Source organism: Lampetra fluviatilis, chromosome 65 (assembly GCF_964198595.1).
Source record: "Lampetra fluviatilis chromosome 65, kcLamFluv1.1, whole genome shotgun sequence".
In the NCBI taxonomy this organism is placed as follows: domain Eukaryota; kingdom Metazoa; phylum Chordata; class Hyperoartia; order Petromyzontiformes; family Petromyzontidae; genus Lampetra; species Lampetra fluviatilis.
The window spans coordinates 573,422-589,114 of record NC_136339.1 but is presented as its reverse complement, the minus strand read 5'-3'; the positions used below and the strand labels follow the sequence as shown (position 1 = coordinate 589,114).

The window sequence follows — 15,693 nt, the reverse complement described above, 5'->3', positions numbered from 1 at the left end:
ACAAGGATCCTCCAATTGAATATTGAGGGACTCTCCCGGGCGAATTCCGAGTAGCTCGCGAACTGAATGAACGCCCGCAACATCAATTTCCTGATGCTCCAAGAAACCCACGTCTTGGATGCCCTCCATACCAGTCACCTTCCCATTCATCAGGACCTCAATCACGCTCCTCATCACCACTTCACGTAAGCCTTTTTGGACTCATGTGCTTAACCTTCAACGATGCGAGTTCAACCCCAATGAAGCTTGGAGAGCTGAATGGAGTTCAAAAGAATTCACAAACAAACACCGCCTTGTTGTGGAGGACCCAATGATGAAGATCCCTAGGTCTGATCTTCCACAAAGCTCATGCTCCACCCAAAACCGCATCCACTGCACAAACCATATCAGATGTGGATACCTGATGATGCACAAATGAACCTTATGGCGGTACCCCGGGGTTCCATAGTACTCCGGCTCTCGCATAATTTCCGTGATGCAGTAATTTTTAGTCTGTTGATGGTCGGCGATACGGCAATCGACTCATCTCGGCGAGCTGTACACGATGCACTATTCAATGTTGAATTTTTCGATAACAGATTTCTTATGCTAATGGTTGGCTTTTCGACATCGCAGAGTAGCACCGGTTTCGGATTGATTGGTACCCCAGTCCCGGAGTGAAGAACACCCCTGGAAAAAAATCGTGTCCCAGAAATAACATATTTAATTGCCTCGGCCATTTTTTCTATATTTGGTACAGAGGGTACCGCCATGAGGATCAAATGTAACCTTAAAAACTCTCCAGTGTGCGACTCTGGGCACCCAGAACAGACCGTACAACGTATAACGACGCAGTGCCTGATCGCGGTGATACACTCCGCTACTCCTGACTGGCTTGACCACCTGAATGTGAAATTGTAGTGACTGCTCTGCATCTACACCAGCCATATGAAAGAAGATTCAGTGACTGTGTATGTCTCAGGGTCTGTGTCTTAGTATATCAGTGTCTCTGTGTGCTGTGTCCCTGCATCTCAGTGTCTGTTCCCGAGTGTATAATTGTTTCTGTCTCAGCTCATTGTCTCTGTGAACTGTGTCTCGGTGTCTCACCGGCTGAAGGAGCCACTGCGGAGGTAGCGAGATTGCACAGAGAGCACGTCCGACTTGTCATCTTCCAATGCCTGGCTGCTGTCCGCACGCTCCACCCTTCCTCCAGGACGTTCCTCCCTTCCTCCAAGGAGTTTCTCCCTTCCTCCAGGGCGCTCCTCCCTTCCTCCAAGGAGTTTCTCCCTTCCTCCAGGGCGCTCCTCCCTTCCTCTGGCGCGCTCCTCCATTCCTCCAGGACGTTCCTCCCTTCCTCCAAGGAGTTTCTCCCTTCCTCCAGGGCGCTCCTCCCTTCCTCCAAGGAGTTTCTCCCTTCCTCCAGGGCGCTCCTCCCTTCCTCTGGCGCGCTCCTCCATTCCTCCAGGACGTTCCTCCCTTCCTCCAGGGCACTCCTCCATTCCTCCAGGGCACTCATCCCTTCCTCCAGGGCGTTCATCCCTTCCTCCAAGGAGTTTCTCCCTTCCTCCAGGGCGCTCCTCCCTGCCTCCAGGGCTCTCCTCCCTTCCTCTTGCGCGCTCATCCGTTCCTGCAGGGCGTTCCACCCTTCCTCCAGGGCGCTCCTCCATTCCTCCAGGGCTTTCCTCCCTTCCTCTGGCGCGCTCCTCCCTTCCTCCAGGGCGTTCCTCCCTTCCTCCAGGGCATTCCTCCATTCCTCCAGGGCGCTCATCCCTTCCTCCAGAGCGTTCATCCTTTCCTCCAGGGCGTTCCTCCCTTCCTCCAGGGCGTTCCTCCCTTCCTCTGGCACGCTCCTCCCTTCCTCCAGGGCGTTCCTCCCTTCCTCCAGGGCGTTCCTCCCTTCCTCCAGGGCACTCCTCCATTCCTCCAGGGCGCTCATCCCTTCCTCCAGGGCGTTCTTCCCTGTTGTCTGCAGGCTCACCTACTCCGGCTCGACTCGCCATGCTCTCCACCCTTTCGTCTGCGTGCGTCATCTCCCCGTCCCCCTCCTCTGTGGCCATCGCCACCTAGAGAGAGACACGGAGCGGCAGAGAGAGATACGGAGCGGCAGTGAGAGACGCAGAGCGGCAGGGGCGGCAGTGAGAGACGCGGGGCGGCAGTGAGAGACACGGAGCGGCAGAGAGAGACACGGAGCGGCAGAGAGAGACACGGAGCGGCAGAGAGAGAGACACGGAGCGGCAGAGAGAGAGACACGGAGCGGCAGAGAGAGACAAAGCAGCAGAGAGATTTGGAGCAGCAGAGAGGCATAAGGAGAAGCAGAGACACGGTACAGCAGAGAGAAACACAGAGGAGCATATGTTTTGAATGCTCAAATTGAAGGCTTTGAGTGCACAGAGAGCAGACACAAAAACACGTGTCTAAATATAGGTGTCGTGAAAACAGAGTTCAGACTCGGGCACTTCACATGTAGGGACCGCAGACATTTTCAGTGCATGCTTGCAATATTATTGGGAATTGATTTGCGGGTTAGGCTGCTACGGAATCATCTGAAGAGGTCTGTGTCCTCGAGAACCCTCCACCACCCGACACAGCCACAATAATTTAATTATCAGGCGGTGTGACAAGCGTTTTACCGACAACACGCCGATTGTTGCTTCGGCTCACTCACTAACACCCACTCACTTTAACACTCACTCACTCTAACACTCACTCCCTCAAGCACTCAACCACTCTCTCACCCACCCAACCACACACTCTCACCCACTGAATTACCCACTCACCCACTCAATGCTTAACTCACACTCTCTGACCGACCCAGCCACTTACCCAATCACACACTCTCACCCACTGACTCACCCACTCACTTACCCACACTCTCATCCACTGACTGACCCACTCACTTACTCAAGCACTCACTCACACTCTCACTCTGACACCCACTCACTTAACCATTCACTAAACCACTCACTCAACCACTCTCTCACTCACCTAACCACTTATCCAATCACACACTCTCACCCACTTACTCACCCACTCACTTAACCATTCACCCAACCACTCGCTCACACACTCACTTGTAAAATTAGAGAGCAATTCTCACAGCCAGATTTCGCAACAATTACATAGTGCGACGTTCCACTTGAAACTGTGAAGCATCTCTAAGACAAGATCCAGGAAGCAAGAATGAAAATGCAAGAAATCATAGTCACCGTGATGTGTGAAATTATAAATATATACTGCTGCTGAACCCTGAGACATGGTCAAATTAAATGCTATCTTATTCCAGATGTTCATACACGAGCTGTCAAGCAGGTACACTTATTGAAAAAGCACCACACATTATTGTGTGACGACGCCATCGATTCACCGAAGAGAACCATCAGAAGCCATCATTAATCCAGGTCACAACACTTTTCCCTGCTTCTTCCTGGAAATTACTCAATTGGGATCATGAAGCAGCAGAAACATCGCCCCCCCCTCCCCCAACTGCGAAAACTGCAAGACCTCTCCTGTAAAAGTATTGAGACTCGATGAGGCTTCTGATGATGGACGCTTGTCTTGTGCCCGAAACGTCGTGATTTATTTTATTTTATACCTACGTGACTTTACCGAAAGAACCAAAGAGTATGGATTCCTGCAGTCACGAAAGTTTCAAATCAAGATCGATGAGGCTTTCCTGGCTAAACACGTTGAATCATAATTATTGTCATAGAATCCTCTACACAATCGAGTCTGTTCTCCTTTAACACCGCGTGTCTTCACAACGCGAATTGGATATAACGCGATGAATGTATTCGGTAACAATTTTTCATGTAATACGGATGCGAATTGGATATAATGCGATCGAGCGAACGAAATTATATCGCACGAGTAGGAATAAGCAGTCGTACAGTTGCCTCGGCGTAGCATCACACAAGGCGGGATGCTTCTGGATGCTTCTAGATGCTAACCTCAGCGCCTCAGTAGTCTTGGTTCAGCCTGCGTACGCATCTCACGTGTTATCGTGGACTGTGCTTTACCCTACATTGCATATTATAACACGATTTTTCCATAACGCGGTGTTCTTCAGGAACGCAACTACTACCACGTTAAAATAATTCCAGACTGTATATACCAAAGGTGGCCAATAATACACCAAGCACTGTGATGATCCGGTCTGGGGGATCTCAACAGGCTTGGCAGAAGCGATTATGACCTTGTCCAGCCACAATTCGTGGCGAATGTCACAAAGCGAAGTGATTCGAGCGTGATAAAAGTCGAAACCTTGCCCTCATTTCGTATTAACCTTGAAATCGGGTCGCAAGGCGTCCATTAAAAGTCCACGACAGTATCCTCTGAAAAAAACAAGCGATCCCCCTGCTTTTGCAGTCCTTAAATAATAATAATTAAATCCTCATGCTATATTTTTAAAAACATTTAAGTAACATCAGGGGTGCATTGTGCTTTATTTTATATTCAGTGCATCACCAGGACAGACGCAGGCTCTGCCACGTGCTACGTCAGATAGGCCTGACGCACAGAGGCTCAACTACACTCTCAGAATCAGAATCTTTGTTTCTACTGGAGAAATCCGATGAGCTAAACATCTATTTTTAACAGACGTCCATGAGTTTTCACAGATGTTCAGTCGACTGATTAGGCCCGACTCAGGCTTCGCGATACGTGAAATTAACTCAGGAGCCCTGATGGTTATCCACACAATTATCACGAAGCAATATTATGAATGTTACGGTATGCAATGAAAAGTTAGTGACTGTGTATATCGAACCTGTACAATGACGTTACGCGATCACACAGATACAGCAATAAAATACCTGCCTTCCAAGCTTACCAGCATAGCACCACGCAGCACGTTTTTTTAAATATTACATCCTTTGATTGTCATTAAACTTAGCAATTAATTGCCATTTTAGTTTCAACAAACTCTAGGTGTATGTTATAGAAGCTGAATAATGTGATGTGTTACTCTGGCTTTGCTGCACGTGGCTGTCCTGGAATCCAGCAGTGTGGAGGCAGCTTGCGAGGTTTTGGTGCATCGTTGTGAGTACAGCAAACATAATTACTATCTATGTTTGTCTTGGTTTATACGTATGTAGTGACATGGAATCAGTCACGTAGCAGCATAGTGCTGGCTGCTGGTGGGGAAGGGGATCTGCAGCTTACAGCAGCCCTGACTGACAGCAGGCCAGGTGATAGACCAGAGAGGGATCTAGGGGAAGGGTCACTGAAGGGACACATGGAGAACCCGCTAGTAGGTTCCAGAAGGGGGCGTGGCCGGGGGCGGAGCCAGGCCGCGCTGACAGTATAAGAGGGGCCCCTGGAGGGGGGACCTCGGGGCTGTCGTGTGGATTGGGATCCCGTCATGCTGCTGGATTCTTCACCGTCGTCTCCGTCTTCACCGTCTCGGCATCACCAGTCAGGCAGTCTACCAGCTGTCCTGACTGGGAACCGTAGTTACAAAGTGTTAACTGTCAGGCCATGTTAATAAACAGAGTGCCTCCTACTCTTAGTGTCTCCGAGTCAATCACTACACGTGTGTTGAGGGAGCTGTGGCGCAGTGGTTAGCACGCCAACCTATGACCCTGGCTACGCGAGTTCGATTCCTGCTCAGGGCCAATATCTGAACCGCTCTTGGGCCTCCCCTAGGTCAACTCAGCATCAAATTAGTACCTCGGGACTACGTGTAAACATCCCCACTATGGAGACAAAGGTGGCCGGGGTGTGGTTCTGGCCACCCACCCCCTTTGTGCGAGGTTCTGGCCTTCATAAGTGATTCTAACAGCTCTTGTTCCAACAGTCTGTTTAAGGATATAAGGGGGATATTTAAAATAATCCTTTTTTTTATTTTACCAGGTATGACCTGGCAACAAATAGTTCAACGAAGTGGCTTATCATGTGGAAATTTATAGCAGCCAAATATTCTAAATGCACTCTGATTTAAAATGTGGAGGGAAAAACCGCAGGACCTGGAGAAAAATCCACACGACCATGGGGAGAGAGGCACCACAAACTCCAAATATACAGCAGGCGACAGGATCGGGGTCGAGTCCACGATCTCCTGTATAGCAGGCGAGGTAGTTAACATCTCACTACCGTGGTGCCCACGGTGGCGAACAGAGGCCCAAAGGCCTAAATAAACAGGACTATTGTCAAAGTTGTAACAGGCAAGAGTGGATAACCGGAATCGAACACAGGCCCTGCAGGCTTCTGGCTGTGTGGCGCAAGTGTCGCCTCCTCTGCATCGCCGCTTAAGTGAATTCTCTCTCTTGATTTGAAGTTTTCGTGACTGCAGGAATCCATACTCTTTGGTTCTTTCGGTAAAGTCACGTAGGTAGAAAGAACTACGTGACTTTACCGAAATAACCAAGGAGTATGAATTCTCTCTCCCACGTCGTTGAGTGAGGCGCTGGCCCCTTGTCCACTGTAGGTGATGGGGGGGGGGGTCCAGAAACATCGAGAGGCATGCTCTATAAATAGACTCGGTCTCGCTCACCGAGTCAAGCTCGCGACGCTGTGGGGGAGGAGGGCAGCTGCGGGCTCCTTCACTACAACACCGCCACCACCACGTGCCCCCCACTCCACCACCATGAGTCCCCCACTCCACCACCAACGTACCCCCCACTCCACCGCCACCACCACGTGCTCCCCACTCCACCACCAACGTGCCCCCCACTCCAACATCTCCACCACCCCACTCCACCACCACCGTGCCTCCAACTTCACCACCATGTGTCCCCCACTCCACCATCACGTGCCCTCTACTCCACCGTCACTACCACGTGCACCCCACTCCAGTACCACCAAAACTCCACCAAAATATTAAGAATATTTTACAAAATGATGTGATTGATACAGGTAGTCCTAGACTTACGAACACCCGCACTTACGAATCAGCTTCCATGAACATTTTTTTAGAGGAACCAAAGACGAGCGGGAAAGCAGCAGCAGCCACGCGATGAGGAGTTGGTGCTACCAACATTTGCCCAAGCTCTGAGATGCTCTATATATGACAGCATTATTGGCGAAATAATGTGTTTATATGTCGAAGGAAACTGCAGCTATTAAGGAGCGGTAGCGTTGCGGTTAGTGCGCTAACGAATCTGGCATATGGAGTTCGACTCCCGCTCACGGCCAACACCACTGACGATTATCTGAACCTGCCCTGGGCCTCCTCTAGGTCGACAACACCACTGACGATTATCTGAACCTGCCCTGAGCCTACTCTAGGTCGACTCAGTCTCAAATTAGTACCAGGTGCGATGTATAAACATCCTCACTAGGGAGACAAAGGGGGCCGAACGTGGTGCTGGCCACCCACGCCCTCGTGTGCCATGCCGGCCTTCAAAGGTGCTCGCTAACAGCACTTTCCCCAACCGTCTGTTCAGGCTATACGGGGGATCTTGGTCTTTGGAAATTAGAGTACCTGGAGAAAACGTGCGATGGGGAAACACTCCCACATAGACGGCACAGCACCGCCTTCTCCTGATGAGCCAGCGTATGGCTCCTCAATGCCCACGGGAAGGGAGTTGGAACAGATGGAGATTCGTCCACACTTGGCTGCACCGCCTTCTCCTGGCAAGCCAGAGGGTACGGCCACTCAACACTCACGGGATGGGAGCTTCACCCCATCTGTGTGGTGCTCCATCAACCCTCGGCTGCTGCCTCCACAGTGCTGGATCACAGCTGCCACGTGCACCAGAGCCGCCACCACCACCACCCCACTGATATCGGAAACAAATAATCGATGCCGCGTTTGCCATCCCCGGCCCATGCTCTCGAGTTGCCCATTTGCTCGCTTACCCGATGGTTGCCTTAGGGCAGGGGTGGGGAACGTCCGGCCCGCGGGCCGTATGAGGCCCACGAAATCATTTGGATTTGGCCCTGCCAAGGCAATCGCAGGCGGGACTCGAAATTAAATAAATCTAGGAGCAAACCTGGAAAAGCAGCTGCGAGTAGCAACATCATCAATACTAGCTAACATCACACGCCTCGCCAAAGAGAAGCAGTTCCAGCCATCGCATTAGGGGCGAGTTAATTAAATGTTTGACGAAATATAACAGGCTAATTCTTAAGTTGATAATTTTGTATGGCCCGCGAATGATGTTATAAATATCCAAATGGCCCTTGGCAGAAAAAAAGGTTCCCCACCCCTGCCTTAGGGCTTAGGAGGAACATGTCCAATCCGTGCGCGTAACTCATCACATATCCGTGTTGTCTTGCTGTGGTCTGGGACTGTTGTTGTCTCGGTGTGGGACTTTGTTGTTGTTTTGCTGCCTTGCCCATGCTGGCATTTGATGTTGACAAATCAGCATGAATGTACGTACTCGTGCAAGTTGTACTTCTAAACTTTATTCATAACGATTTACTTGAGCGACTTGCTTACATTTTTCTCTATCTTGCTCTCATATCGTTTGTTGTGTTTTGTATCGATGTAACTCATTGACCCCGATCCTCATCGCGGATCGCAGACGTAAACATCAACAGGGCAAGACGGAACAGACAACCGAAGAGTGAGCAAAGTGTGGGGGAAAACGTACGTACGGAACGACATCCAGACACGAGGAGGGAGGGAGGGAGGAGGAGGGTGTTGATGAGAGAATAAGAATGGAGCGGTGACAAGCGAGGAATGGAACCACGCGCACCCGATAGTGCTGCGTTAGTCGCGGAGAATGGAGCGATTGTGAAATCGGCTCATATCGAGAGAGATTCGTGATGGCTTCGGTTGTTTGGAAAGTTGCGCCCGCCTTCGTAGGCGCTGGCTAACAGCATCTGCCTCAACAGTTTGTTGTCATTCCCCCGCACCTCCGATTAGCAAGGTTGGCTACGTACGGTGCGACATAAGTTCAACACACATGCGTATTCTCTCTTGAGGCTATATAGGGGGGATCTTTGTAACGGTTTGCGCTACGCTGCGCTACGAACCCGGCTAACCGAGTTCGATTCCCGCTCACGGCCAACAACAGTGACGATTGTCTGTACCAGTCCTGGGCCTCCCCCTAGATCGAATCAACCTCAAACGAGTTCCTGGCGCGGTGTGTAAACTTCAGCACTTGAGAGACAATGGCAGCCGGGTCTGGTGCCATCGTGTGCCGTTCTGACCTTCAGAATCAGAATCTTTATTCCTACTGCAGGAGGAATGCGATGCGCTATGCGATGCGCTACGCAGAGCAGGGCGGATCAGCAAGTTACAGAGTGCTCGCTAAGAGCTCTTGCTCGAATGGTCCGTTCGGGCTAGACATGGCATCTTTGTGTTTGAGAGTGTGCTGGCGTGAATGTGAGGGAGTGAATGAGTGCTGGAGAGTGAGTATATGAATACTGCAGTAAGTTCGTGTGAAGACTTAGATGAGTGTGAGTTATGGAATGCGATTGTGAGTAATTCATTCAATGAGTGCTGGAGATTGAGTGAGCGAGTGTGAGTACTGAGTGAGTGTTAATGAGTGTGCATGTAAGTACTGCAGTGAATGAGTGCTGGAGAGTGAGTGAGAGTGCTGGAGTGAGTGTGAGTGAGTCTTGCAGTGAGTGAGTGTGAGTGCTGGAGTGAGTGAGTGCTGGAGTGAGTGATTGTGAGTGAATGTGAGTGAGTGTGAGTGCGAGTGCTGCAGTGAGTGAGTGTGGAGTGTGCAATGCTGACCCGCACGCACTCTGCGTTCTCCACTGTGCGTTCACTCTTCCGCTGTCTCTCTCCTGTGCCCCCCAATCTCCTCTTCCCGACGCTGTCTCTCTCCGCCTGCCCTGTCTCTCTCCCTGTCCCCCCCTCCCAGATATAAATAGCCCGCCGCTGCCACTCATCAACCAGCGACCACTGCGCCGTCACCACCACCACGAGCAGCAGCAACCCCGCTCAGAATGCGCCCACGCGGCTCTTCGACGCTTCTCACCTTCTCCCAGACGCCACGAGAGACGCGACCCTCACACACGGCGGCGGCGGGGGGGGGCTGAGAGATGGGGGCGAGCGCTGAGGGGATCGCCCCCCACCGAGACGAGAGACCGATCCCGAGAGGAGGTGGAGGAGACTCCGACGCTCAGTCTCCTCTTGGGGGCTCCACGTGTGGAATGCGATCAGCTGTTGCGCCGTGACGTCACGCGGCGGGCCTGCCGTGATCGCCGCCTCAAGCAACTCGCGAGCGCTCTCGGCGATTCCTATGAATAGATTCGTATAATCGCGATATCCGTTAAAACTCGATTTTTTTATTTCAATTATCATACTACTCTATACCGAAGTATAGTCCGGTGGTTCTCTCAACCGGGCTTGCGCGGGACCCTGGGGGTACGTGAGGTGATTTGTAAATGCGTGAAATTATCTCGTGTGTGAGAGTCATTGAATAATCATTGAATAGTCACATGAATAATCATGTATTAATCTGCCTATAGAGAATAACTGCTATAAGGGGCCGTCCATAAATTACGTCACGCACCTAGGGGGGAGGGGTTCAGACATTTGTGACGATGTGTGACGAATGGGGGGGGGGAGGGTTGAGAAATGTGACGTCACATCAAAATGCGCAACTTTAAATAAATATAGACAACACATTCTACTTAATTAAATATACTTTTTTAGAAACGTTTTCTCCTACAACATCAGAGTGCAGCGCCACATTAAATACGCACTACAATGACAATAGTGTAAAGCGATTTGAAGCATGTTTTTTTTTGGGGGGGGGGGGGTAGAGCTTTGTGACGTCATATTTGAGGGGGGTGGTCTGACTTTTTGTGACGCCGTGTGACGATGGGGGTGGGGTCAAAAATCGTCAAAAATCGCGTGACGTCATTTATGGACGGCCCCTAAAATGTAAATCCATATGGTAACTTAGAACGATATACAAGACCTTTCTAAACTCATTGATCGTAAACAATGTTGGTTTTCCAAGTGTAATCAGCGAGCGTGAACACATTACGCACGAGCATCCGTTGATTTTTTTTGTATTCACTTGCAGTTACTTAAGAAGAACCTCACAAAATGGAAATTAAAAAAAAGTATGTTCTTTATTCATTACGTTTATTTCTCAGAAGCACGTTGGGTCAAGCAAGGGTGTTACTCGGTAGAAACCACATTCAACAAACGGGGTACAGCAGTAGCCAAACAAGGTTGAGATCTACTGTCGTATATTGCATTAGAACAACTAAGTTTGCCTGGATGTAAGGACGCACGGGTGGTCACGGCCGAAGGATAATAATCGAGGCTCAAAATGTCATGCGGTCAGCAACAAAAAAGAGCACTAATAGAAGTTGTCAGTTATACAGATTTCTTGAATTTGAGCAAAGGTGAATAATTATTACAGTAGTCCATCGGTTAACGTTTTAATCCGTTCCACGAAAACTCCAGTTAACCGAAATAACTGTTAATCGAATTCACTTATAAGTTGAAAAATAATTAAAAGTCACGAAGTTTGCAAGAGAGCTATTTCCACTGCCAATATAGAAAACAGAATGTAAACAAAGCTAGTCGAGGTCTAAACGCTCACAAATGGGCATCACTGCGTAATGCTGTGTGGAAGCTGCCTGGTTGTGTCGCTCCACACGAAGCTTCGGATCTTCTCGGCCACAGTCATGCCCTCCCTTCTCTATGCTTGTGAAACGTGAAACCCCCTAATGGAACATCTTCGCCGATTATAAAAATTTAGGCTGGCCTGGGTTTTACCAAGCTGGATTGTGTGAGGTGCTCACAAATCCTTGAAAGATCTGAACACAGTGCTATCGGTGGGCTCCTTTCACAGGAAAGGCTGCGTTGGCTGGGTCATGGAGCCCACATGCCCAACCACTGCATGCCCAAGCAGCTTCTGTTTGGCTGGATAGACGGGCCTAATCATCGATGCCGCGTTTGCCATCCCCTGGCCCATGCTCTCCGAGTTGCCCATTCACTCGCTTACCCGATGGTTGCCTTAGGAGGAACATGTCCAATCCGTGTGCGCGACTCATCACATACCGTGTTGTCTTGCTGTGGTCTGGGACTGTTGTTGTTTTTTTGGTGTGGGACTTTTGTTGTTGTTTTGCTGCCTTGCCCATGCTGGCATTTGGTGTTGACAAATCGGCACGAATTTACGTACTCGTGCAAGAGATGGACTGATGCGGTACGAGAGGATGTGGTGCTGAGTGGACTTTCTGAAGACTGGTGCCAGCAGTGTTAATGTAATGTAGTAACTCGGCGGGAGACGACTTCACGGGTAACACACTCTTTATTTTATCAAACTTGGTTACAGGTGACTAACACCTACTTTATATCTCGGGTGACAAACACCCACTTAGCTGCTTGGCGACTAACGCCCACTGAGCTACTCGGATGACCCACATCCACTTAGTACTCGGGTGACAAACACCCACTTAGCTACTTGGCGACTAACGCCCACTGAGCTACTCGGATGACCAACATCCACTTAGCTACTCGGCGACTAACGCCACTGGGCTACTCGGATGACCAACATCCACTTAGTACTCGGGTGACAACCACCCACTTAGCTACTTGGCGACTAACGCCCACTGAGCTACTCGGATGACCAACATCCACTTAGCTACTCGGCGACTAACGCCACTGAGCTACTCGGATGACCAACATCCACTTAGCTACTCGGCGACTAACGCCACTGAGCTACTCGGATGACCAACATCCACTTAGCTACTCGGCGACTAACGCCACTGAGCTACTCGGATGACCAACATCCACTTAGCTACTCGGCGACTAACGCCACTGAGCTACTCGGATGACCAACATCCACTTAGCTACTCGGCGACTAAGTCTTCAGCTCCGTCTTCGGGTCTTCAACTGGGTAACTCTCCCCGAATGCTCTCGCGCGTCCCCCTTTATACCCCACCTGCGGACGTCGCTGCGAGCACCCACTTATTCGACCAATCGCCGGGCGCTGGCTACGATCCTCTTTTCCCACATCTCATCGTGCCTCACCACTTACGCCGCGCCGCCCCGTCATCTGTCACTCCCGGCGCGCGCGTCCACACCACGCCCACAACGCGTGCCCAACCCCGCACCCCGCGCCGCCCCGTGATCCATCACTGTCAAAGTCGGCGCACGTCAATACCACCACTACATCACCCCCTACCACATAGCTCGCAGCTGCCCCGGCTGCTATAAAAATATACAAACCCCCCTGTGTGCCCCGTAACACAACACAACAACAAGAACAACAACTAACCTAACAACACAACACGACGCGAACACTACCATCCGCAACCCTCAACCAATGCCACCGCGACAATAGAACAATATATACAAACCGGCGAGTGACAATAGCAATGTGTATGTGTAAAAAAAAAAAAATGGAAAATTTTTTTTTTTTTCTTTCGACTCGTGCAGTGTCCCCTTTTCTTCCGAGCGTCCCTACAACGGGACATTACCCCGGCAGAGGGGAACACCGGGCGAGCTCGGTGTAGAGCAAAAAACGTCTTCATGAAAATTGTTGAGACCTAGCCCGAGTCCGCCTTGCCGGTCCGTCGTACGGCACCAGACGCGGTTGAACGTCCGGTGGTGCCGGCGGTTCAGGAAGACATCGGCCAGGCATCGAGGACTCGTGCGTGCCCCGGGGTTCAGGCTCTCGACGGTCAGCAGCCGTCAAGCCCGAGGCACCTGGGGGTGGGTCAGGTGGAGACACGTGAGGATCAGCCTGCGACACCTCCCTCCCCGAGTCGACGGTCACATCACACGCCCGGTCGTCACGGCACAGAACGGGGTCACACGGTGCCGCATAGGGCTTCAGTCGGGAGGGGTGCACATACCAACGGCGTTTCCCCCATTTAATCTGTATACTCTGGGGTCGTGCAACCCGCACAATTTCCACCGGTCCCCTCCAAGGTCTCAACAACTTGGGGGACGTAGCCAACGGTGCATGTGGACAATGCAGCCAGGCCTTATCGCCTGGTTTCCAATCATGCGTATGCACCCTCCGCTCATGCAATTTCTCGTTTGCAATTTGCCGCGACCGCGAATTCAACCTTGCCGCCTCCCGCGCTTCAGTCAATTTGGCGATATTAAATTTGATGTGGTCTGCCAATTTAGATTTTGCACGTGGCTGGGAAATCCCCAGTTGGACGTCCATGGCCGGATCGGCCTCCCGCCCATACATAAGAAAAAATGGGGAAAACCCCGTCGCCGCATGAGGGGCCATTCGATAGGCCGCGAGTACCCCCGGCACCTGTAAGTCCCAATCAACCTGATCGTCGCAGACCTGTTGGCACAACATAGACGTAATCGTCCTGTTCAGACGCTCAACCATCCCGTCAGTCTGCGGGTGGTAGGGGGAAGTACGCACTTTCTTTGTACCCAACAGGTCGCACACCTCGCGCAACAAAACGCTCGAAAAATTCTTCCCTTGATCCGTCAGCAAGCGTTCGGGGGCGCCCTTGTCCAACACATAACCCTGGACAAAGGCGTCCGCCACCGCCGCAGCCGACTGGTTGGCGAGCGGCCATGCCATAGGCCATCGGGTGAAGTATTCCACGCCAACCAGCAGGAACCTATTTCCCCTTGGTGTAACCGGAAAGGGCCCCAAGATGTCCAACGCTACCAATTCGTTTATACGCGAAACCCGAATGGATTGCAGCGGTGGATTAGCTGCCAATGGTGGCGGTTTCCTTTTGGCGCACCCTACGCATCCCTTAAGAATATTCGCCACGTCGTTACCCATCTCCGGCCAATAATAGTCTCGCTGGATTAGGGCGAGCGTTTTGTGAAAACCCAGATGCATGAGCCGTTCATGAGCTGCCAGAACAACCCTACCCCGCATAGCAACAGGCACAACGAGCACGTGACGCCGGGACATGTTGTCCCACCTCATCAAAAGGCCCTGTCTGCACACCCAGGAACCGACCCGCGCCTCCCCTTCCTCGGGAGCGCCAACTTTCCGACGCAGCGTAAGTAGGGAGCTGTCGGACATCTGGAGGCGGCCCCACTCAATGAGGGGCAACGACAACAGCGAATCCCTCCCCGTGGGGGCGTCCTCTCCCGGGGTGTCAGTGGCGGCGAGCGCAACTCCCGGGGTGCCGGCGACCGGGGGTTTGCACCGCGCTGATCCCAACAAACATGTGCAGTCCGTGCACGGCGGCAACCGCGACAAGGCGTCCGCGTTTGAGTGCCGCAACCCCTTGCGGTAAATCGTCGTGAATTGGTAGTCTTGAAGGACCTCCAACCATCGGGACAATTGGCCCGATGGCTGTGCCACGCGCATAGCGTATTGTAGAGCCGCATGGTCCGTCCGGACCATAAAATGACGGCCGTAAAGATACGGCCTGAATTGCTGTGTAAAAAACACAATGGCTAACAATTCACGACGAGTTACGCAATAGCGTTGTTCTGCGGGGGAAAGAACCCTACTACCGTAGGCGACCACCCGTTCAACCCCCCCGACCACCTGTGAGAGCACCCCCCCGATACCCGTATTGCTGGCGTCCGTGTCAAGCAAAAACGGTTGTGTGAAATCGGGGTAACACAAGGGGGGAGCCTGCACCAAGGCGTCACGGAGGGAGCAGAACGCAGCCTCCTCTTCCGCCCCCCAGTGAAACCTCACACCCTTAGCCGTCAAAGCGTGCAGGGGCTTGGCTATGGTGGCAAATTGCTTGACAAAACGACGGTAATAGGAGGCAAAACCAATAAAACTACGAACCTCCGTGACCGAGGTTGGCGTTGGCCATGAGCTGACGCAATGCGTCTTAGCAGGGTCCGTCGAGATCCCTGAACGACTCACGATATGGCCCAAATACCTGACCGATTCCCGA

General features: G+C 51.6%; 1 protein-coding gene across 1 annotated transcript in view; it reads right to left on the bottom strand.

The window, feature by feature from the left end:
- The window catches only part of STYXL2 (serine/threonine/tyrosine interacting like 2), a 91,412-nt gene extending 89,597 nt beyond the window's left edge, over positions 1-1,815 (bottom strand). The window contains exon 1 of the mRNA XM_078882411.1: positions 1,087-1,815. Coding sequence (XP_078738537.1) covers positions 1,087-1,730 — 644 coding nt within the window. The 5' untranslated portion in view covers positions 1,731-1,815. The remainder of the gene's footprint in view (positions 1-1,086) is intronic.
- Between the last annotated feature and the right edge of the window lie 13,878 nt (positions 1,816-15,693).